General features: G+C 44.9%; 4 protein-coding genes across 4 annotated transcripts; all 4 read left to right on the forward strand.

The window, feature by feature from the left end:
• Positions 1–2,671: 2,671 nt before the first annotated feature.
• LOC135637183 (zinc finger CCCH domain-containing protein 18-like) lies at positions 2,672–7,372 on the forward strand. The gene is made up of 4 exons (XM_065149700.1): positions 2,672–2,883; positions 4,179–4,496; positions 5,705–5,765; positions 5,996–7,372. Exons 1-4 carry the CDS (start codon positions 2,749–2,751, stop codon positions 7,006–7,008), a joined length of 1,527 nt encoding a protein of 508 aa, XP_065005772.1. The 5' UTR covers positions 2,672–2,748; the 3' UTR covers positions 7,009–7,372.
• A 3,005-nt stretch (positions 7,373–10,377) lies between these two features.
• On the forward strand, positions 10,378–11,819 carry LOC135634759 (peroxidase 18-like). The gene is made up of 4 exons (XM_065145322.1): positions 10,378–10,635; positions 10,726–10,905; positions 11,015–11,180; positions 11,254–11,819. Exons 1-4 carry the CDS (start codon positions 10,402–10,404, stop codon positions 11,667–11,669), a joined length of 996 nt encoding a protein of 331 aa, XP_065001394.1. The 5' UTR covers positions 10,378–10,401; the 3' UTR covers positions 11,670–11,819.
• Positions 11,820–15,462: 3,643 nt separating this feature from the next.
• LOC135637321 (uncharacterized) lies at positions 15,463–18,613 on the forward strand. Its single transcript, XM_065149996.1, has 2 exons — positions 15,463–15,728; positions 18,283–18,613. Exons 1-2 carry the CDS (start codon positions 15,567–15,569, stop codon positions 18,442–18,444), a joined length of 324 nt encoding a protein of 107 aa, XP_065006068.1. The 5' UTR covers positions 15,463–15,566; the 3' UTR covers positions 18,445–18,613.
• Positions 18,614–19,608: 995 nt separating this feature from the next.
• LOC135635531 (UDP-glucuronate 4-epimerase 1-like) lies at positions 19,609–21,165 on the forward strand. The gene has a single exon (XM_065146650.1). The coding sequence runs from the start codon at positions 19,741–19,743 to the stop codon at positions 21,040–21,042; it is 1,302 nt and encodes a 433-aa protein (XP_065002722.1). The 5' UTR covers positions 19,609–19,740; the 3' UTR covers positions 21,043–21,165.
• Positions 21,166–22,222: the final 1,057 nt, after the last annotated feature.

Below are 22,222 nucleotides of genomic sequence, written 5' to 3' on the forward strand. Positions count from 1 at the left end.
TGTCGCCGCCCGATGGCGCCCCCGTCGACCCGTCGCCCGTGTCGTCCGAGACCTTTCACGACCTCACCCACCAAGTCTGAACTCTGACCGCTATGGTGCAATCCATTATTCCACTTGTTTCTCGTCCGCTGCACTTGCCGGCCGTCCAACCACTGCGGCAACATGAGCCACCCGTTCAGGCTCGCACGCCACCTCGGGAGCTCCCCGCTTCGCTTCGGGTCCCATCGGCCCCACTCGAGGATCGAGTGACGGCAAACCCGAGAGGCCACTCGGAACTCGAGGTGCTGTCTTCGGATTCTACAGACTCCCTGCGAGCCCAGTTGCACTTCATCAGCCAACAACTCGACGAGATGCAGAATGAGCTTCGCAGGTCCAAGGGAGAGCTCGGGGAGGACGCACACCAGGGATCTCCGTTCACATCCGAGATACAGGATCGGACGGTGTCCCCGAACTTTCGACTCCCCTCCCTATACGCTTACGACGGCTCCACCGACCCAGCAAACCATGTAGCCGCTTTTCGTGCCCAGATGACACTGTATGGAACTTCTGATGCTTTGATGTGCAGGGCATTTCCCACCACCCTGAGGGGGCCGGCCCGCACATGGTACAACAGCCTGAAGACCGGGACTATCGCCTCCTTCGACCAGCTCGTCAAGGACTTCGAACTTAACTTCTTGGCCTATGCCCGACCGAAATCGTCCGTGGCAATGCTCATCAGACTCAACCAAAGGGAGGACGAGCCCCTCTCACATTTTGTGGATCGCTCATCCCTCTCTATTAGTGCAAGCGTTTATGATATGCCTACGACCCTCCAGATTTTCCTGGTCCCTCGCGGAGCGACCCCTCACCACGGTGTCAGAGATGCTCTAGCGGGCTAACCAGTACATCGCGGTGGAGGCTTGGGTGGCCATAAGGAGAAGGGACGACTTTTGGCAGCGGGCTCCATAGAAGAGGTCAAGCACCCGCGGTGGCTATCCGATGTAGTCCTCGTGAAAAGAAATCTAAGCCCTGCCTCAGTCTCTTCCGAGCGAAGACTGCCCGAGGCCACACCTGCGCGGCTTGCCCACCTACGTCGTGCTCCTCGACTCCATGTTGCCCGAGACCACACCTGCGCAGCCTTCCCGCCTGCGTCGTGCTCCTCGGCTCCATGTTGCCCGAGACCATGCCTGCGCGCCCTGCCCGCCTGTGTCGTGCTCCTCGGCTCCATGCTTCCCGAGACCGCGCCTGCACGACTTGCCCGCCTGCATCGTGCTCCTCGGCTCCATGCTGCCCGAGACCACGCCTGCGTGACCTGCTCGCCTGAGTTGTGCTCCTCGGCCGCATGTCGCCCGAGACCACGCCTGCGCGGCCTGCCCACCCGCGCCGAGCTCCTTGGCTGCATGTTGCCCGAGACCACAACCTCTGCGCAGCCATCCCGCCTGAGTCGTGCTCCTCGGCTGCATGTCGCCCGATACCACTTTCTCTACGCTGCCTGCCCGCCTGAGACGTTCTCCTCAAGCTGCATGTTGTTCGAGACCACCGTCGCATGCCCAGCCTCCCTTATTTGCTAAATCCGGACTGCGCCCCTGGTAACGGACCAGCAGCTGCCCGACAAGGACAAATACTGAAAGCTGAAGCCATGCCTCGGACTCCCGTTACAACGACCGACGCATGGCTTCTTTCTGGGGGGGAATATGATGAGAATAATAATGGCGACAAGACTCGGGCTGACGTCAACTGCCCCAGATGACGCCTCATGCCTCGATCGACCCGACAGCACCTGGTCAAACGGACCAAAATGCCGATCGAGGCGCATTAACGTCCTGCTCAGGCCCAATCCCTCACGCCACGCCAACATCGGTATTAGACGCTACCAGAAGTACGATTTTGTCCCTTGCGGGCATGCACATCAAACAACGATAACCTTCACTATAAATACCCTCTCGTTCATCAGAAAGGGGAGAAAAAGAGGAGGGAGGAGACAACTTAGCTAAAGAAACCCCCTTTACCATCCACTGACTTGATCGTCGGAGGGGTCGGGCCGAGCACCCCGACCCGACCTTTGTGCAGGTGCGAAGTCGAAGGTCTCCACTGGACGCGTAGGCGAGGAGCCCCCTCCCGGAGGAAACGACTATCTCGTCCCAATTGGACCATCGCAGCCGGCCACCTCAACGGACTCAAAGGCCGTCCCGGGAAGATCCCCCATCATCCGAACCCGAACTAAGCCGCGTCGGCCCCGAGGCCACGGCTCAAGTTTGCTTACACCAACAGTTATAAAAAAAATTATACTAACTTAAGCGTCAAACGGATTACGTCCGAAATCTTACTTGATGTTAATATTTTTATAAATCGACATCAAATCGAGTAACCTTACTTTCGTTACCTAAACTTCATGCACCAATTATAAAATATAGGCAATAAAACAAAATAAATACTCCAAATACGGGCAACAAACGGATCCACTGCGTCAAGATTGGTGGAGAAGGTGGGGCCACGTAAACTTCATGGAAGTCCAACCATCAAATAACTCGTCAGGTTACTCAGCGGGTAGGTCGGTTTGTTTACAAGATTATGTGTTGTAGACGAATGCATCAGTGATCCGGCCATCAAGGGAGACTGATCGCATCTGGACCAGCAAATATAGATCCGACGGCCACGATCTCGAGATATCGTAATTTAGAGCTTCTCGCGTTCGACCGCCTCTTCAACCCGGTCGGTTCGCTCCGTCTCCGAAACCCTCGTCTCCGTGGCTTTCCTCGCTTCCCGTCCATGGCGGGAGTAGACGGCGACGACGAGGCGTCCATCGAGCGGCAGTTGGAGCAGCAGGTAGCGGAGCAGAAGGAGTCCCTGGCGGCCGTCGACGAAGCCCTAGCTGCCGACCCTTCTAATCTCGAGCTTCTCTCGGTACGCGCCTGAACCTGGAGTCCCGCTTCCCTTCCTTCCTCTCTTGCATGCACTAAGCTCCAGTTTCTTACCTTTACGTCGAATTGGGTTTCTCGTCGTAGCGGTTTGACATTTTTAGTCCGATTTCTCCCTTCTTAGTAACCGATAATGTAGTAGGGTTTGAGTGCGGAAGTTGCTTTAACCTGAGAACTCTTCCCCCCCCCAAAAAAAACCTTTTTGAATGATTATTTGGTCGAAATATGTTTGCTAACTGATGTGAAATCGTATCAAACACAAAATATCCTGTATTTTGCCTTGAAAACTAATCTTCCTGATGGGTAGCTTGTCTTACTTTTTCAGATCATGTCAAAAAATCGAACTTGTCATTTAAATAAAGACTTCTGTAGTTGCAGTTGTCCTTTTTCCTCAAATCGGTAACCACCTCCACCACCGCCACCACCACCGCCAAAGTCCTATTTGCCCATAACCTAATGAATTCCATGGAAATGTAATTCGTACCTCAAAACGGATCAGGAATGAGTAATCAACTGGTTTTCCAACTGCTGTAGTTGTCCTTCCCAGGTTATATACCAACGATCGTTTGTCTTGTGGCTTAGGTTTCTGATAACCTAAATAGACATGGAAACTATTAACACGCCATTGATCAAAAGTGGATCGTCACCTGCCAATTTCTATGCAACTCGTGTCACGGCAAGTAAGAAGGATTGTATGTATGTGTGTATGTATGTAGCTTCTGTTTAGGCATTTGATGAAGTAGTCAATGTTAGGAGTCTCTTGTTACAAGTAATTCCTTCTTCATAAGTGTTTGTGATCTAATCATGTCGTATGTGGTTTGTCTTGAGTACCATCGCAAGTTAGCTGATTATATGCTTAAGGGCTAACCTGTCCCTACTCTGAAATCCTAATAAAAAAGGGAAAAGACAACTATTCAATACACAACATTCTGTCTATGATTGAAATTATTCATTTGTCATGATGAATAGACCACTTCGGATGAACTTGAAGTTTGATACCTTAAAAAGTATGTTTCTGTACTTGGATCCCTGGTAGATTAATGCTTGAATTTGATTTATCGTATGACTTAGGCTAGGTCCCGCACCTGGACCGATCATCATATTGTGCTGTGGCCCGAATGAAAGTCAAAAGACCTCTTTCTTTAACTTAGTTATTGGAATGATGTTTGATGGAGACAGTTAAATTCTTGAATCCTAGTTTTCATCTATTGTTGTATCCCCAAAGCTAACGAGAATTCTCTAAAAGTTAAGCATATGGCACTGACAATTTTCTTCCTTAAGGTTCATGAAGAGCTTATCTTGGCAATCAAGGATGCAGAGGAAGGGCTGCTTAACTTGAAACGATCACGGTTATTAAGGGAAGCTGATATGATATTTTCAGGACAAGAAGCTGAGTCTATAAGTCAGGATGTCAAAGTGGAGCCTCTGGATCTTAGACAGGACAAATCAGAACTATCGGAATCAGAAACTTACTCTGTTGGTTCGAAGTGCAGATTTCGTTACACAGATGGACGCTGGTACAATGGTCAGATAGTTGAACTGGGGAGTCCTACTTCTGCAAGAATTTCATTCCTGACCCCTACATCTGAAGGCATGACGGTGTGTACAAATTCCACTGCTCTCCTCTTTGCATGGGGGCGTCTTTTTTTCCTTTATGAATGATTAGTTTGGCTATCTGACTGATTTCTTGATGAACTCTGCTTTGTCATCCTACTCAGTTCAGCTCAAGAGAATTGTCTAAATGGTAGCAAATTTATGACCCTCTTATGGCACACTAAATTATCTATCAAGATTGTCCTTAATGGAAATTCAGGTGTGAGGCAAAATAAGGACTTGTTGGGGATAATCACCTTAATGTTGATTTGTAATAAACTTTTTTGTGAGCTGCTGAACTAGTAGGATTTGAAGCTCTCTGGTTCTATATATTGATTACTTACGTTGGATGATGGTCCTCATCCTTCCCAATGTGGACAGTCAGTTCCAGCAATTTTCAGTAGTATTCATTTGGCTCCATCACCTCAATTAGGTAATTACTTCCACAGTGGACTGGGTTAGTTTTGGTCTTATTCCAATATGGTAGACTAGCACATCTTTCGAATTAGCAAGTGATTTTCTATTTGTCAATAATTACATAGGACATGCCTCTGAGGCTGAGCACAATACATTTGAACAAGACGTTAGGATGTGTCTCTAAGCACAAGACACTCAGGTAGGAAGTTGTAAATTGTTACGCTTATTCTTAATGGTCAACCTGTAAATGAGCTTCCGGCATGAGTGAATAAACATTAACCTGTCGTAAGGTAATCCTTTTTTGGAATTAGATAGCATGTTTATGTGCAATTCTTGGATTTAATCTGTAGACATCTGTGCTGTCATGTCTGCTCCTCTATGAGTGGCTATGTTCGCTTTCTTCCTCTGCCACCCCCCTCCTTGCCGTCGACCTGCTTGCCTGGCCAACCGGAAATTTCAACAAGAAGCTGTAGTCAAAAAATTATTTGGAATCACTTGATCCATTCAAAAGGTGGATCAACTGGTGGCAAAATCTTCCCATGGATCTTGAACTTCCCCAACAACTCTGTGTGTGACAAATAACTTGGGTCTCCTGTTGACTCACTTGCAATAACATTGGTGGCATCATGTCCACTAGAAGCCTTCATTGTAATTATCATGTAATGTTCGCCTTACTTAACTTTGATTGCTACCCATCTCTGCAGTGTTTCACTTCTCGTACATATATGTTGCATGGAAGACACAGACTCCTTCCTGGTCACTAGCAGTTTACTAATATAAGTCCCACCCAAGTGCAGATGTGCAAGTTCTTCCTACAGCAAAGATGTCGATTTGGTAATAACTGCCGCTTATCACATGGTATGTTGTTTTAGGCTCATCTATTAGATATAGAACCTACTTTGTCCCTTTTCTTTCTAATTTTGGGTTGTCAATAGTGTGTTACTTATCGGAAAACATTATGCGATGAACTTGTATGACTGTCATCTCTAAATATTTGGCTAAATGGACTATCACTTTTCATGCTTCTTGCCTATGTACTTATGTAAGGAGCAAATATGGCCTGAAATTCTAATATAAATGATTGACAGGACTCATTGTTCCTATCTCATCATTGAAGAATTACATTCCCACTGTATGGAAGCAGTCCTTGGTAGGGTCCAGTATTTGGGCAGCCGCTGGCAACTATTCCAGCATATGGCGGAAAGCTGAGCTCGAGTCATGGGATGATGAACTCATGGTGGGTCAAGTTGTTTTCCAAGATGATGGCAGCTCTGTGAAGCTTTCGAGTGATGCTCTCTCCATATCAGAGTATGCTGAAATGAGTGATGGCGAGGAGAATGATGATGACTTTAGCTCAGATGGATCTGAATCCAGTGAAGAAGAGGAGGATACTGACAGTGGAATTGGCCACCAAGGCCTAGGGTTTTTGGAGGCTACAACATTACAGAAAGGTGTTCAAACAGAGACCACTGTGTTTGCGAACTGGGAGCATCACACCCGAGGTATTGCTTCGAAAATGATGGCCAGCATGGGTTATCGTGAAGGAATGGGATTGGGTGCCTCGGGCCAGGGAATACTTGATCCAGTTCTGGTGAAGATTCTTCCACCAAAGCAATCTCTTGATCATGCTGTAGCCAATGAGAATGACGAAAACAGTGTAGGTCGTGGCAAGAAGCGCAGCAGGGGTGGTAAGAGGAAGCGTGAAAAGAGGTATGCAGATGCTGCTCGGGCTGCTAAAGCCGAAGAAGAGAAGGCCCCGGATGTTTTCAACTTCATAAACAACCAACTCGCTGGGCAAGATGTTGCATATATATCCAGCAATAGAAGTAAAAAGGGAACAGGTAATGGTGAAGCCTCTGCCAGGAGGGAGGATAGGCGGTCATTGGTGGCATATGATGAGGAGGTGAAAGAACTGAGGAACAAAATTGAGAAGCTCGCGGAGATGGTAAACCGCAACCGCAAGGACAAGGCAATATATGAAGCAGCCATGAGAAAACTTAATGAAACAAGGAAAGCTCTGGCAGATGTTGAGGCTGCTCATGCTGCAGCCTCCAATGCTGTTGTCAACAAGGAGAAAGAGAAGAAGTGGCTTAAATTCTGATGTTTCTTCACCGGATAAAATTTTCTCTCTCTATGCCACCGGAGGATGCTGCTGCCATGTTTAAGCATATAAATGACTGTTTATTTGGAAATCGTATCGAATCGAAGGGAGGTTGATTGGTGAAAAGCTTCAAGCTGCATGTGGACTTTTATCAATGTAGGGTAGTATGGGCCTATATGTATGGAGGTTATTCCAAGCCAAACTCTCTTCTTATGTGCAAGTAGGGAACATGAATGTGCTGGAAATTTTACATTTTGAGAATGTTTTTAGCAGTTTGTAAGTTCAGAGAAGAGAAATTTTTCTTGGAGTCTGTAGTTGATATGATTCTTATGAGGTCATTAATGAACTTTTGATTATCTGACTAGCGTTTTTGTTCAAAAAACTCAGATTAATTGCTACAAATGATAACTAATAAGTTTTAAATTTAAATATCCTTATTTATTATATTAAATGTTTCATGTGGATTCGAATATTAAACGTATCAATACGAAACCTATCATATATGTGAATATGAAACTTAACAATGTGAGGCCTATCAATTATGAATACGGAACCTATCAAATATACAATAATGCATTAGATGTTTGAGACCCTCTCTGATACCATTATTATTTCACTCTTCTGGAGTGGTAAATCTAAATTATTAATTTGTATATCCTACACTGTTTAATGTACATAAATCCCTTGGTTCTGTAAGTGATGGGCTAATTAATGTACATAAATCCCTTGGTTTTAAAGACTCTACACCAATGAATAGAATAGAATTGAAAGATATATGATTGTGTTTTTGTCTTGTAAACACATCCACAAGTGGTTGTCCAAAACAAAATTAATTTAATTTATTATTATTATTATTATTATTATTTTCCTTTCACCAAACATTGACATATCATTTGGGAAAAAAAGAAGAAAAGAAAATACTTTTCTTTCTAAACCTCACTGGACTTTGTAATCGAGCAACTGTGTATGTATGCTGTTAAGACCTTTAACTTTTCCTATGTGACACCAAAGACTTTTCCTACAGGCCATCGATTGCCACACAATATTATTGCATAGTAAGTAATGCAACGTTCAAAGTTGCAATCCAAACAGTATGGCCAATAACGACGCTAAAATGCCTTTGCTTTTAGTACTAGTAATGTTGTCGCCAACCCATAAATAATAGTTGGGACACTGTGAGTTACTTGGTTATAAAGAATATTGGTTGAGATGGTGCTTCTTAGTACGAGAAATCTGAGGATTCCCACTCCGTCTTGCTGGTAAACGCGACCATCAACTGTTTCACGCTACTGCGTTTACCTGTGTTATACCGGGCTTTCTAGTGAGTGAGCCATTGGTCTTCATAACCATTCCAGAGCTTGTTGCTCACTACTGTTCTCTCCGTTGTGTATTCTGCTGTTCCTGCTGGTTCATCGTCGACGTCGGGTGGTCCTCCTCCGTGCGTGTCAGCATCATCACCGGTTCGGCCACAGCAGCTCTCTTCATTTGGTCCCTTGTCTTGACGGGGGAGTTTGTCGAATTAAGAGAGATATTGAGAGAGATGAAGAATTCTCCTTAGTTTTTAGATGCATAGATCAAATTCAATTTGGTGGGATCTTTCATTCACATTTTTCTTTCATCAAGAACATTGTTGAATTAGATATGTCTAGTGTTGCATTACATGAAATAGAAATAGATGGTCCGTGATTTGTGTCTGCATGTCCAAAATTGTCATCATAAAAATTACATTTTTCTCACTAAAAGAAAGCTACAGTGAAATCCTATCTTATGGTTGCAACACTGTTATAATTTACAGGCGATTCAATGCAACTTACATTGGCAATCAATTGTATGTGTATAATTACCCAAAAATAATATGGCTGTTGTTGTCAAAAGTAGATGGAATTCCGTCTTATCTTTTATCGAACAAGCAAAATTATATCTAAGTTGTCACGAACGGGGCCGATAATTCCATCTTATTTTTTTATTTATATCAAAATCATTATAATTTTTTTATATTTATAATAATTTTGAAATGAAAGAAAAGAAGAGTTTTTTTAAAACACGTTTTTTTTTTGCATTCAAATATTTAATCTCACCAAAGACTTACCCGATTAAGAAATTATTACCGAAATGTAGTGATCCACGTAAAAGAGCTCCATAGCTTAATAATCAAATCTCACGGTAACTTGCTATCATTAATCACTACGATCGTAGATTATGGTGATGACCTTCTTCTATCACGCTACGCTGTCTTCCTCTAATCAACTTACTGCCGAGCTCATCAAGTGGCGTGCGGCCCGAAGCAGACAGACACAGTTCAGATGTATCAATCATCACAGAGCGATCATGGGAGTATCATTTTAATTAGGCAAGCAAATGTGGGTGGAGTTTGCTTCTTAATTCCCTCATAAATGCATCGCATAACTGATAGAGTGGCTCATCAATGAGGGAACCCATCCATCCATCCATCTTTATAGGACGCAATTGACGCATCATTCGTCGGCCAAACCATCTCTTTCATCCACAATCTTTATTTACTTCCTTTTCGACCTCTACTGTAGAACATGCATGACTCTACGCAACACAACAAGACCAAATGCTTTTACCGTGGTTAGATAGACGGATGGTCTCGCGTCAAACCGGTGGGTCAATTATTTGGTCGGAAGGTGATGTACTCATATGTCAGAAGATAAAAGCAATTCGTATTGCCAACTGTTGCTAACTTCCACCCATTCCTAGTAGATCTACTTAAAGTACCACGGTGGCCTACAATGTGATCCATCGTATACCGCAAACGTAAATCATGTCGGCGTTGAGCTACATGCCATGTTACAGCTCTTCTTTCACTGTGTAACCCCAAAGGAGGAAGCCAATTCAATTGAATATAGCCACTCTCTTAAATCAAACTGATTCACTCGAAATATATGACTCTCATCCTGCAATAATTATAAGTTAGTCGAAGATCAAAGCCCAGGAAACCTCACTTCAGCTCATCGTTGTAACCATTAGCAAAACACACAAGTCCAGAAAAAGAAGAAAAGGACGATCAAAACCTTTGTTGTTATTGCCAATAATAGGCTAAGGGTACTCCTCCTTTTTAATGCCTCAAAATTAGGTCCGGAATTGGCCTGCAGCCAACCGTGACTTTGACACCTTCGCACTGCTTTCAGCAAGTAATGTAATGGTGAGTCAACCTCGTGAAGTCATTCAGATTCTTTGGCTTTGATCTCGAGCGCACACCGCAGTGCGTGCGTGCATGCATGCATGCATTCTTCCCTTTCTCTTCTCCTAACTGTCACTGCTGCACGCAACTAAATGCAGTCTGTACCGACACTGCTCTCGTCCTCCCTCCTTTCTCGCTTCACAATAAATACACCCGACCAAGCAATGCTGAGTTGCTAAGCCTCCTTGATGGATCCTAAACTCGTGAGACTGCCCCCGTTCATCCTTGTTTCCACCTTCACCCTCCTTCTCCTGCCGTTCCTCTCGCCGCCTGTTGCATCACAGCTCTCCTCGGGCTTCTACTCCTCCTCCTGCCCGGATGTGGAGTTGCTAGTGAAGAACACCGTTCGATCCGCTTACGAGATCGACTCCACCATCCCCGCTAAACTCCTCCGCCTCCTCTTCCATGACTGCATCGTCCAGGTCCTAACCGACGTCACCGCCACGCTGTCGTAGAACGGAGCTGCCTGCGAGGGCTATGTGACATCTGACGAGAGCTGCATCTGGGTGCAGGGCTGCGATGGCTCCGTGTTGGTGGAGGGGAATGGGACGGAGAGGAGCGATCCGGCGAACAAGTCGCTCGGTGGATTCTACGTGGTGGAGTCGGCCAAGAGGCTGCTCGAGTTCTGGTGCCCTGGAACTGTGTCCTGTGCTGACATCCTGGTTCTCGCTGCAAGGGATGCTGTGGAACTGGTAAGCTAAGCTGCAGCTGCTCCAAATCTTACAGCTAAATCTCTGACGATTACATGTTCTTGCTGCTCGGCGATTGATGGCTTGTAGCCAAATTGTTGGAATGTGATAGACAGGAGGACCATCGGTAGTGGTTCCGCTGGGAAGGAGGGACGGAGCGGTGTCCTCGGCAGCAAGTGTGAGGCCAAACATGGTGGATACCACCTTCACCGTCGACCAGCTGGCGCAGCGCTTCTCCTCAAAAGGATTGTCCATGGACGACCTCGTCATCCTCTCAGGTAATCCCCCATAGCAAGCCCTTCCCTCTCGAGACCTGGTGACACGACTGCACTCATCGAATCATCTTCCAAGGTGCTCATACCATCGGCTCAGCTCACTGCACCGCGTTCAGCGATCGGTTCACCCAGCTCTCGGACGGGACCATGGTGCCCGCCGACGCTTCACTGGAGAGGAACTACGCGATGCAGCTCGCCAGGAAATGCCCCGCCGGCGCAAGCGATTCGGTCACCACCAGCAACGATCCAGTGACTCCTTCCTTGTTCGACAACCAATACTACGGGAATCTCTTGGCCAAGAAGGGCCTGCTTCAATCCGACTCCGTCCTTGTCGCGGATGCCAGAACAAAGAGCACGGTGGAAGCCTTGTCTCGAAGCCAGGACGCCTTCTTCGCGAGCTGGGCTAAGTCGTTCGTGAAGCTCTCCACCATTGGAGTCAAGACAGGCAACGAAGGTGCGATTCGATTCTTGTGCGCCAGCGCTACCGGTTAAGCATAGATCGCTGTTGATGCGTTGTTGTGTTCTTTCAATCTTTCCCTCATACTGTTTGTATAAATGTCACTACGTGGAGTTCATGTGATCAAGTCTACCACAAGGGCTCTATTCGGTATAATACTGTGGCCAAAATAAGTTGTGTGATCACTTGCAACTCTGTCTTACTGGAAAAGAACAAACACATTTCTTAAGGAAAAAGAGAGTCGATTGCTCTAACGGGACAAAAAATTGAATCCAACCTGCAGGCAGAGTTGAGCAGAGAAATGGCATCGAGCTCTGCATCATGAAAGAAATCTATTCCTCATAAATATGTGACACATGCAGAAGCTTTTCCTTTCCTACTTCCTCAGTCTTAGACATATTGGGACTGAAGCTGCAACGATTAATTCCAGGTTGCAGAAAAAAACGTGAAAGAGATTGATATCATGCGGATACAATTCAGCAAGCACTTCAGATTCCCAGTGGAAACCATCATGCTCGTCGGTAGATATGCACTTCTCTCAGCCTCTATTCGAGATGCATAATCCTCTTCATACAGCTCTTTCGAGGACAGCGAGAACTTGGATTTGTTCTGGTAGGCGAGTTCTCAAGCATCAAAGATCTCCACAAGCTCCAGTCCCCTGCATCGTCTGTGCCATGGCACATGGATGATCCACCTTCGATCGATTCCTTTATGCATCAAAAGGTATATAGAAGAACCAACTCTGCAACATAAATAATGTTGTAATTCATGTACATATGATGGTTTGTCCTGATCTCACCTTATAAGACTGACATTATCCTGAAGCATTTGAATTATGTTTCAGTAGAACTGCATACATCAAGGCAGAATGAATCTGCAGTAATCCACAAGTTGATTGATCATAAAGAGAAAAAATGACTCAGAACTCTCTGTTCATCAAAGAACTAACTAACAAGTCTGAGCCACCTACTTTGTTGATAAAGATCTCCAAGTAATTTACAATCGGTACTGTCTTAGAAAAATATTCATATGTGAGATAAAGATCGAAAGAGGCGTAAAGAATGCTCCGACATGGTTAAAGACTAAAAATTGGGATGGCATATATTATATCTAATCCATGCATATAAGTTGTAACAAAGCAGAATGCAAGATGGAGCTTCGACCATCATCTTATCCAGACTCTGCAGGAGATATACACCGAAGAAGAGTTCAACTTCACAATGTCCAAAAGTTACTATTGAGTCAATAATCCAAGAAATAACATTAAAATATTTAAGCCGAAGTTGATAGTAATATACTTATCAGACTCTTATAATATTATCTACTCAAGAGTTTGACGTATTTGTCAAGATCTAACATACTAGTATGGTGCATATGAGGCGTAGCTCAATGATGACCCAAGCCAATGATCAAAATATTTAAACTGAAATTGATAATAATAAACTAATTCATTCTCTTGCCTCCTTTCATTCATTGATACGTTCACGGGATGTAAGGCAGCAACCAAAGAGGAGTGAGATGGCATGCCTTCCATCTGTTCCGCATCCAAACAGCCCCCAAAGATTTGCATGTGCAAATAAAGTTTCCTATCAGTTTCGCTCTTAATGATGCTGTCCAAAGTGATGATTGAAAACTAAGTAGACCTCTTTTATGATGTGTATTTGAACTCTTTTTCTCCTTTCAGCTAAATCATCTCCTCATCCAAACCACATCAATCATCATCGAATGCAACGCAACAAGCGTGAGCCAATTGTCTTCACCTACAGCGATGCAAACACTACTCTTTCTTTTTGTCCTCCAACGCATTAAGTAAAGTGCGCAAAAGGGTACAAAGTTTGTCAGTGGGGCGCAAAGCGAGAAAGCTTGAAAGCAAGCTCTCCGTTTCCCTACTTTTAATCCATCTCCTGCATGCGAGGCTACGAACTCAAGTAATCCTCTTCGATTCATAACATAAACGCATAAAAGTAAAGCAACATCTTCAATTCATTTGCTTGAAGAATCATTGCTGCTTAATGTATTGCAACAATCATATATGTAACTAAATATATTGTGGATCGTTTGGGAATCATATTTCCTTTTTCTGATTCCTATGGTGACGGCAACAGCAGCAATCTGTCTCTCTCTCTCGTGCTCTTCCTGCTCTGTTAAGGTTGAACAGTTAAACTAAATACGTCGTCGATACGCAGAATTCATAGAAGCAACGTTTGATCGGTCACCGAGTCCCTGAAATGCCCTTTTGGCTCCCCTTGTTGTGCGGCCAACAGCTTCAGCAAGAACCAAGGCAATTAGGTCATTACGCACTGGCCGAGGTATGGGATGCAGGTCTCCCTGCACGCAGTCTTTTATGTGAGTCGTTTCCTTTCTTTGCTCTGTTTTGTTTTGCTTGGGTGTGTTGTGTTCATGGCGAAGGAGAGGCAGAATCAGAGCCATTAATACGCTGCAGTGAGTCCACCGTACTGAGAGTACACCTACGTTTAAGAGTGAAACATGGAAGGCTACTGCTCGTTCTCTCTTGTTCCGTTCTTCCTTATGTTTCCTTAGCTTCAGGAGAGGTGAGAAGGGTGATGGTGGCGAAGGAAAAGACGAGAAGAGGACTACGTGCTGCATCGGAGGATGAGAAACAAGGAAGACTGGCATTATTTGTTGCGTTCTTCTTCCTGAGGCCTTCTTCTGATACACTGACAAGACAAAGGCCAAGAAGGTATGTCTGTGGAGGAGATGATGACAGGTGAAGGAAGGTCTTATGACAGTGCAGCTGAAGACGAAGATGCACAACACAATGATGCAGAAAAGTGTAGGAAATGCTCCCTCTTTATGATGTGCGTGTGTGTGTGTGTGTGTAAGGGTAGTATGTGATATTGGCGCGAGTGGCTCAATCAGATCTCTCTTCTCCTTGTTTCTTTGTTTCCTCCAACATCACCAAGATGTTGTTGCCTTGTAGTTGTTGTCTTCTCTTCTTGATGCCAAATCCTGGTGCTTTGGTTTCTCCTCCTGCCAAGGCTTCTGCTGCTGCTGTTGTCTTGGTTGATTCATGGTCATCATGTTGTGTTGTGTGTGGAACGTTTGCTATGCTTTCTTTCTCCTTCGTCCATTGTTGATTGGATACTGTGGTTGCCTACCATTTGCAAGATTAACACCCAAACACTGTTGCCTATATATGTATTGTTTTTGGATGTTAGAACAGAACAAGGTGGAGAGAAGGGACAAATTTTCCTCTTCTCTTTCTTTCTTGTGAGCTGGATGTAGCTTTTGAGGACACTGGCAAGCTCTGGTGAATGAGAAAATTAGACACCGGTCGCTTGCTCAAGTGCCAAAGCTGAGAAGAATGGCTTTGTTAGTCTGAGGTGCAATTGATGGGTTGCATCCTTTTGCCCTTTAGATGTATGAAATGAGCAGTAAGTACAGCCTTTTATGGGTACTACCTTCTTTGACAGTACCGAGATCTGGTACTTCATCCAGCTGCTACTGTATACTCTTTGCTAGAGAGAGAGAGAGAAAGAAGAGTAGGAAAAGTTTCAGATATGTGATAAATGTCAAAAGTGTGTGATAAATGTTTCAGATATATCGTCTCAATTGAGTTTGATTCCACGAATTTGGCCACTTTCGATTTCAGATATATCATCTTTATCAAGTTTTTAGAGTTTAGTTTACTGATCACCTAATAAAAAATATTTATATGATAAGGGTAAGTATGGTAATTGATAGAGATTAATCATAATGATCCATAAGTATGTCTCTGTATATATATGGGCATTATGTGAGGATATATATGTAATTTTGTTTTACTCTCTGTTGTGGAGGAGACTTGAGTCTAAACTCGGGTTTAACTCGGTCCAACTCAGTCCAGCCTTTTCGAACCTTGGTGTTGTTCTATTCTAGGGTTTAGCTTCTGCGATTCGAGGCGGCGGTAGCGGGGGCGGAAGAGCGCCAGAATGAAGCCCGTGGTGGGGATCGTAGTGTCGAACAAGATGCAAAAGTCGGTGGTGGTGGCGGTGGATCGGTTGTTCCACCACAAGATTTACAATCGCTACGTCAAGCGCACCAGCAAGTTCATGGCTCACGACGAGAGCAACGAATGCAACATCGGCGACCGGGTCAGCCCTCGCCACATCCCTCTAGTTTTCTCATTCCCTTGGTTATGTTGGATTTAGGATCTATTTTCCCTATTTCAATTCATCGATATGTTCGTTTGTTGATCGGATGCCGTCCACCAATTTTAAGTGAATGCACTTTCTGAGAAAAAAGGCCGTTTTGTCTGTCAAATAGCCTATTGGCTGATCGTTTGGCATATTTTATCATTTGCTTCTGTTGCATAGAGCTGAGGTTGGGGCTGTTTCTCGTAAGGTTACAGAGTGGAATTACTTACACTCCTCCTTGATAAGGATTAGAACTTGGAAGAATCCGATCAATGATTTGGTTCTTCTGAATGTACGAATGCATGAATGAGTTCATAAGCATGCGTCTTTGGAAAAAAATAATTGTCAATTAACTGATTGTGGAATTGTAGTTATCATATAGCTGATGCATTTGCTTACTTGATAGAACATGGTTCTGTGCTGGTGCAGTAGTGAGGAAAGATGATGAACTACAGCTACATATGATAGTTATTTGTAGGGTTTATTGTTGTTATGCGTTGTTGAACGCCCTTTTAGTTGTAAAGTAAGGTCTTGTTCTAACTCAGCCTCTAATCTATCCTATCTCTGTCAAATATCAGAATTTTAATTGAAACAACACAGACTCTATAGTCTACACAGTAGCAAGTCGGTTAGACATTATAATATGTTAATGAACAAATAAATTCCTCTGAGCATACATTGGCCAATATTGCCCGAGCTAATGAATATGTGGTTTTCCTATGGCTTCACAACTTCCTCTAAAGCTGATTTTTTCATTGTGGTGGCATGATGGGCTCCGTGGATAACTAGCAAGCATGATGTGCTTCTTGATTATGTGAAACACTTGTTGGCTACCATTGGCAAAAGGTTTCAGTTTGAATTTGGTGGAAAAACCTTTATTCAAAGGCTTGTTAGAGTGGATTTCTTTTGAACTAGGAAAATTTTGCATGTTGATTAAGTGGATAGATTTGATAGATAGGCTTTTAATACATTAATACTTAAGAGATGCAATAATCATATGGTGTTGGATACTTCAGGCTTTCTCGACCTTCAATCAATCTGTTTCTTTCTTTATAGTTTGTAACTGTAAACCACAGTTTTTCATTTGCTTGTTGACTGCAATCTGTTTTTTGGTACCGGTCTTGCTTGATACTGTAAAAGTACTAAGTGTGCCTGCCATGTTGGGTGAAAAATGGACTTTTTGCAACAAAAGATGAAGATCTTTTAACTTCGAAAGGTAACATAATCTTTTAATTGTCATGGTTATGACATATAGCACTGCCATATGTTTGTCCCAAGATTGGATGAAAATGCTGAAGGGTTGCATTAGGCAGTTGACAGCTAGCTTGATACTTATGTCAGAAATCAAATATGAATCTTAACCATTTCCATTCTAAGACTTTGTCATTATCATGAAATGATGCAAGTCATCTTCATCTGTGTTTCCCTAAATGCAAGTGGCAAGGTAGGATATCATACAGAAAGCGACTCATTACATTAACACTAAAATGTGGTGCAAAAGAGGTAAATGTTTTAGTATTATTTTGGACAATTGTGGGTGAAGAAGGTATTCTAGAATGACAAAATTATAGGATTAGACTAGCCATTTATAATAGAACACTTTCAAGAAAAATACTATGAATAAGTAGGAGTAAGATCAGATGTATTAAATGTAATTAAAAAAAAAAACACTAAAAAAGGAAATGAGAATGTAGTTATAATGGACGTGTAAGAAGTTCTCTTAAGGAAAAGTTGGAAGTATATTACATTTGAGACTAATGAATATAGTATTCGTAATGTAAAAGCTGATTACTGAAATGACAGGAGACATTAAGAATTTTGTGATCATTGTAATAATTATAATATGACTCATGCTTTATGGAACTGAGTGATCAGCGATTAAGAAGCAATATACACAAAAGAATCAATGAAAATGGGATAGAATGTTAAGGGGACGTGTATAGTTACTAGAAAAGGTAGAATAAGAAATATTTTTCCCTGGTAAAAAGAAAAAAAGAGTGATGTTGTGAACATGTTTTAAGGAGACTGATAAATGTTTGAGTTGATTAAAATTAAGTGTGAAGAGAGGTAGAGGGTGATCCAAAAAACTTTGCTGGAAACAACAAAAAGAGATTTGCATGCTCATAATATAGTTAAAGATTGCATTACACAGAGTGAAATGACGTTGTTGTGACAGTTATGAGAAATCAATCAATGGGAACACAAACTTTGTGTACCTCCCACTCTATCTCCATTAGCAAGGCCATAGCTATTGCGTTCTTTGTAAAGACATGCTTTCTGTTCCTTTCTTTTCTCTTTATTCTCAAATCACCATAATAAACTGCAATTACTATGATGCGGAACTATTCGTTTTACCTGTTCTGGCATTCTGTCTGCTCTGAGAAACTACAAAGAAAGAACTCGTATCATCAAGTATATGGATGTACAGAAACTAGTTGCAAAAGAACTCGTAGCCTCAGTTGTTGTTTTACTATCTCGTTCGTAAAAAAATTGAAATATCTTTTCTTGCCAGGTTAGATTGGATCCTTCAAGGCCACTGAGCAAAAGAAAGCACTGGGTTGTAGCTGAGATATTGCAGAAAGCTAGAATCTATGTTCGACCATCTCTGGCAGCTCCATCTCCTGGAGAACAATCTGCTGCTTCTAAAACAACTGAAACTGTTCCTTCTTCTTAGGGTCCCCGAAGCAGGAACGATGAACCATATGACTGACAGGGGAATCTTGTCGATTGATTATGTGACTAAAACAGAAAGTGTCACTTCATTTTTATTTTCTCCTGTCATTGGATTGTTGTTAAGCTTCCCATGCCTGGTGGTCTATCAAAACAAGTACATTTGGTGCTGATTCCTTGCATCAAGCATAAACTTGTTCCACATCACAGCAAATCACTCCGTGGATGTGTTCTGAGAAGCTTGACAGTCAATTTTGTTTTTATATGAATATAATAACAATCTGTGTCTTTTTTCTGAAACATTCATTGCGAGTTTGAGTCTTGCTTGGTCCAGCTGAAACAAATCCCCTATTAATTAATTAATAATTCTGATTAAAATGACCATGATATCTCTCCTCGTTGCACTAATTTTGTCAAATTATCAATTGCAGGCGGAGTCAAATCGGACTCACTGCTACGTGCTGCCTGATGCGAACATGCGCCTTGCTCTCTCTCTGTATCTCTCTCTCTCTCACAGTGATAAGTCGGAGATGATGAGGCCAATTTACCTCGTTGAACACAGAATCAAACCAGAAACTGCTGCCTGTTGCCCACGTGCCGCCCTCTCTCTCTGGTAAGAGGCCGGAGCAGATCCCAGTCAAAACCCCGCACCGTCGTCCGCCCTCCCGCGGGAACCGGGGCACCGTACCACCGTCGCTGCGCCTCGCGGTCATCGCCTTCCCGCGCGACCGGTTCTCCCGGCCGTCCGCCCCACGAATGCTCCCCCGCGCGTTCGGCCCATCTTATGCTACTCCCCACCTCTATCCCGGACACGTGGCGAGCAGAAGTGCGTGCTCCCCGCGTCTCGAGCTTCTTCCCGAGGGACAAGTTAACGCGCTCCGTGTAAATGACGCCCAAAGAGAGGTGTTGCTGTCTTCGACCGGACGAACATCGGGCCCCGCGCATGAAACGGGATAGGGTCAAATGAGTGCGGTAAAATTAAGTTTTGGTAATATTTACCGGCCAACGAAGAGGCGTTGACGGTGGGCCCGATTCCTCGGCGGCCAATTAAATAGGTTCGCTATTCTTCACTTGTCCACGCCATGGACCGCAATTTAAAAGAAGGTGTTAACGTCTCAAGGCGATTAATATATAGAGAGAAGGGAACGGGCGAGGGGAAGAAGGAAGGGAGACAAGAGACCCCATATCCTATTTATATCTTCCCCTGCGCCCAATCCTTGGGCAGGTGTAGCAAAACATTTCGTCGAACACCCGAATACATCCTCGATTGGAAGAGAAACAAACAGAGGAGGAGAAGAAGATGAGATCGATGGAAGATGAGTTGTTTCCATCGACGCCGGGGAAGGTGAAGATCGAGCGGGCGCACACCATCAATCGCCAGCTCCACCGCTGCTTCGCCTCGACCAGCACCATGTTCTTGTGGGCGCTGTTCCTGATCGCGCTCACGGCCTCCTACCTCAGCTTCCAGAGCTTCGTCGACAGCTCCTCCCGATATCTCAACGCCTCGTGGGGCGGAATGCAATGGGAGAAGCAGATCCGGGAATCGTCCGCCGCCAGCCGCCCCGGAGGCATGTCCGTGCTCGTCACCGGCGCCGCCGGCTTCGTCGGGACTCACGTCTCCCTCGCCCTCCGCAGGCGCGGCGACGGCGTGGTCGGGCTTGACAACTTCAACAATTACTACGACCCTTCGCTGAAGAAGGCGCGACAGGCGATGCTGCAGTCCCGCGGCGTGTTCGTGGTGGAGGGCGACATCAACGACACCCGCCTCCTCGCTAGGCTCTTCGCCCTCGTGCCTTTCACCCATGTGATGCACCTCGCAGCGCAGGCAGGCGTGCGCTACGCCATCGAGAACCCGGCGTCGTACGTGCACAGCAACATCGCCGGGCTGGTCACCCTGCTCGAGGTGTGCAAGTCCGCCGACCCGCAGCCGGCGGTGGTGTGGGCGTCGTCGTCGTCGGTCTACGGCCTCAACGAGAAGGTGCCCTTCTCGGAGCTGGACCGAACCGACCGGCCGGCCTCCCTGTACGCAGCCACGAAGAAGGCCGGCGAGGAGATCACCCACACCTACAACCACATCTACGGCCTGTCCACCACGGGCCTCCGCTTCTTCACCGTCTACGGTCCCTGGGGCCGCCCCGACATGGCCTACTTCTCCTTCACCCGCAACATCCTCCAGGGGAAGCCCATCACGGTGTACCGCGGCAAGGACCGCGCCGACCTTGCTCGCGACTTCACCTACATCGACGACATCGTCAAGGGCTGCGTCGCCTCCCTCGACACCGCGGAGAAGAGCACCGGGAGCGGGGGCCGGAAGCGCGGCCCGGCGCAGTACCGAATCTACAACCTAGGCAACACCTCGCCGGTAACGGTGCCGGCGCTGGTCAACATCCTGGAGCGCCACCTCAAGGTGAAGGCGAAGAAGAAGGTGGTGGAGATGCCAGGCAACGGGGACGTCCCCTTCACCCACGCCAACATCAGCTTAGCTCAGGCCGAGCTGGGCTACAAGCCGACCACCAACCTGGAGATCGGCCTGAAGAAGTTCGTCAAATGGTACCTCTCCTACTACGGCTACAAACCCAGAAGCGGCGGCTTAGCTGCATGAGCAGGGGCAACGACGTCAGGATCCGCATAGTGCTTGTAAAGGAACCCCCTCTTTTTTCTCTGGATCCATATTAGTTCGATTAGGACCAGTTAATTCTCGAGAAAGGTGAACAAGCAATCAGATTCTCTTCATTTCACAGAAGAGAAGAGAGGACCTCTCTCTCTCTCTCCTCTTTCGACACAGATTTCTTGCTTATAGCGATAATAATTCCCGCAAAGAATCTTGACGGTCGACACTGTTTGCTCTGTTGTAATCTAAATCGCCCTATCGTCCTTATTCTTCTCGGGCGGCGACAAGCTGGGGTTGATTTAGTACATTCCCAACGGTCCAATCGCCACGCTTCCAAATTTGGCGGCGAATACGTTGCGCGATCTCCGCACCGCGACATTAATTGATCCACGTGTCCTTGTAAGCGCCGCCAGAATCTTTGGCGGGCTTCTTGGACCGTTGCTGTCGTGTCGACGTCAGTTCTACCCGATCACTCCACTTACCCCGTGCTTGGAGGCAGCGGTGGGGCCCTCTCTATGACGAGCGCTTCCCACTCTCTTTGATGGAGCGGACATCTTGTTAGTTGTTTTCGAAGGTAGATGACCAAAAAGGTCATTAGATTGAAATTTAAAATTTATCTTAAATATTTAAAATATATGACATTTTCGAAATAAACTATCGTTTTTTTAAAAAAAATTACATAGCACTTTCATTTTTTTAAAAAATCACATAGCATTTTTCCTTTTACTTAAATGATGATTTTGTTTCTTGTTTCTACTTCATCGATTATCGTTTTCGATCGTCTTCGCTTACATTCTTGATTGGTTACGCATCTGCTCTACTGTTCTTATCTTCTTATCCACTCCACTAACCCTACCCTCATCGCTCGTCATCTATCAACGTCATCCGCATCATCATCTTAGTAGAGAGGGCTACGGGCAAGAGTGAGACTGTGCAGGGTCCCCACCCTTCGTCTGTCATTTTTATCTTCTTTGTTGTTGATTGTGATGGAAGGGATTACGAGCGAGGGTGAGGGTAAAAGCTGTGGATAGTAAAGTGGAAGCTTAAGTAATGATTGACAATGAGGAGGATGCACAAGCAATCAGTGACAAAGTGATGATTGATGAGCGACGACAATGACAAAATTATCCGGTGCTCAGTAGAAAATTTTTTAAAACTAAATTTTTTTTCA

Source organism: Musa acuminata, chromosome BXJ3-4 (assembly GCF_036884655.1).
Source record: "Musa acuminata AAA Group cultivar baxijiao chromosome BXJ3-4, Cavendish_Baxijiao_AAA, whole genome shotgun sequence".
NCBI classification, from domain to species: domain Eukaryota; kingdom Viridiplantae; phylum Streptophyta; class Magnoliopsida; order Zingiberales; family Musaceae; genus Musa; species Musa acuminata.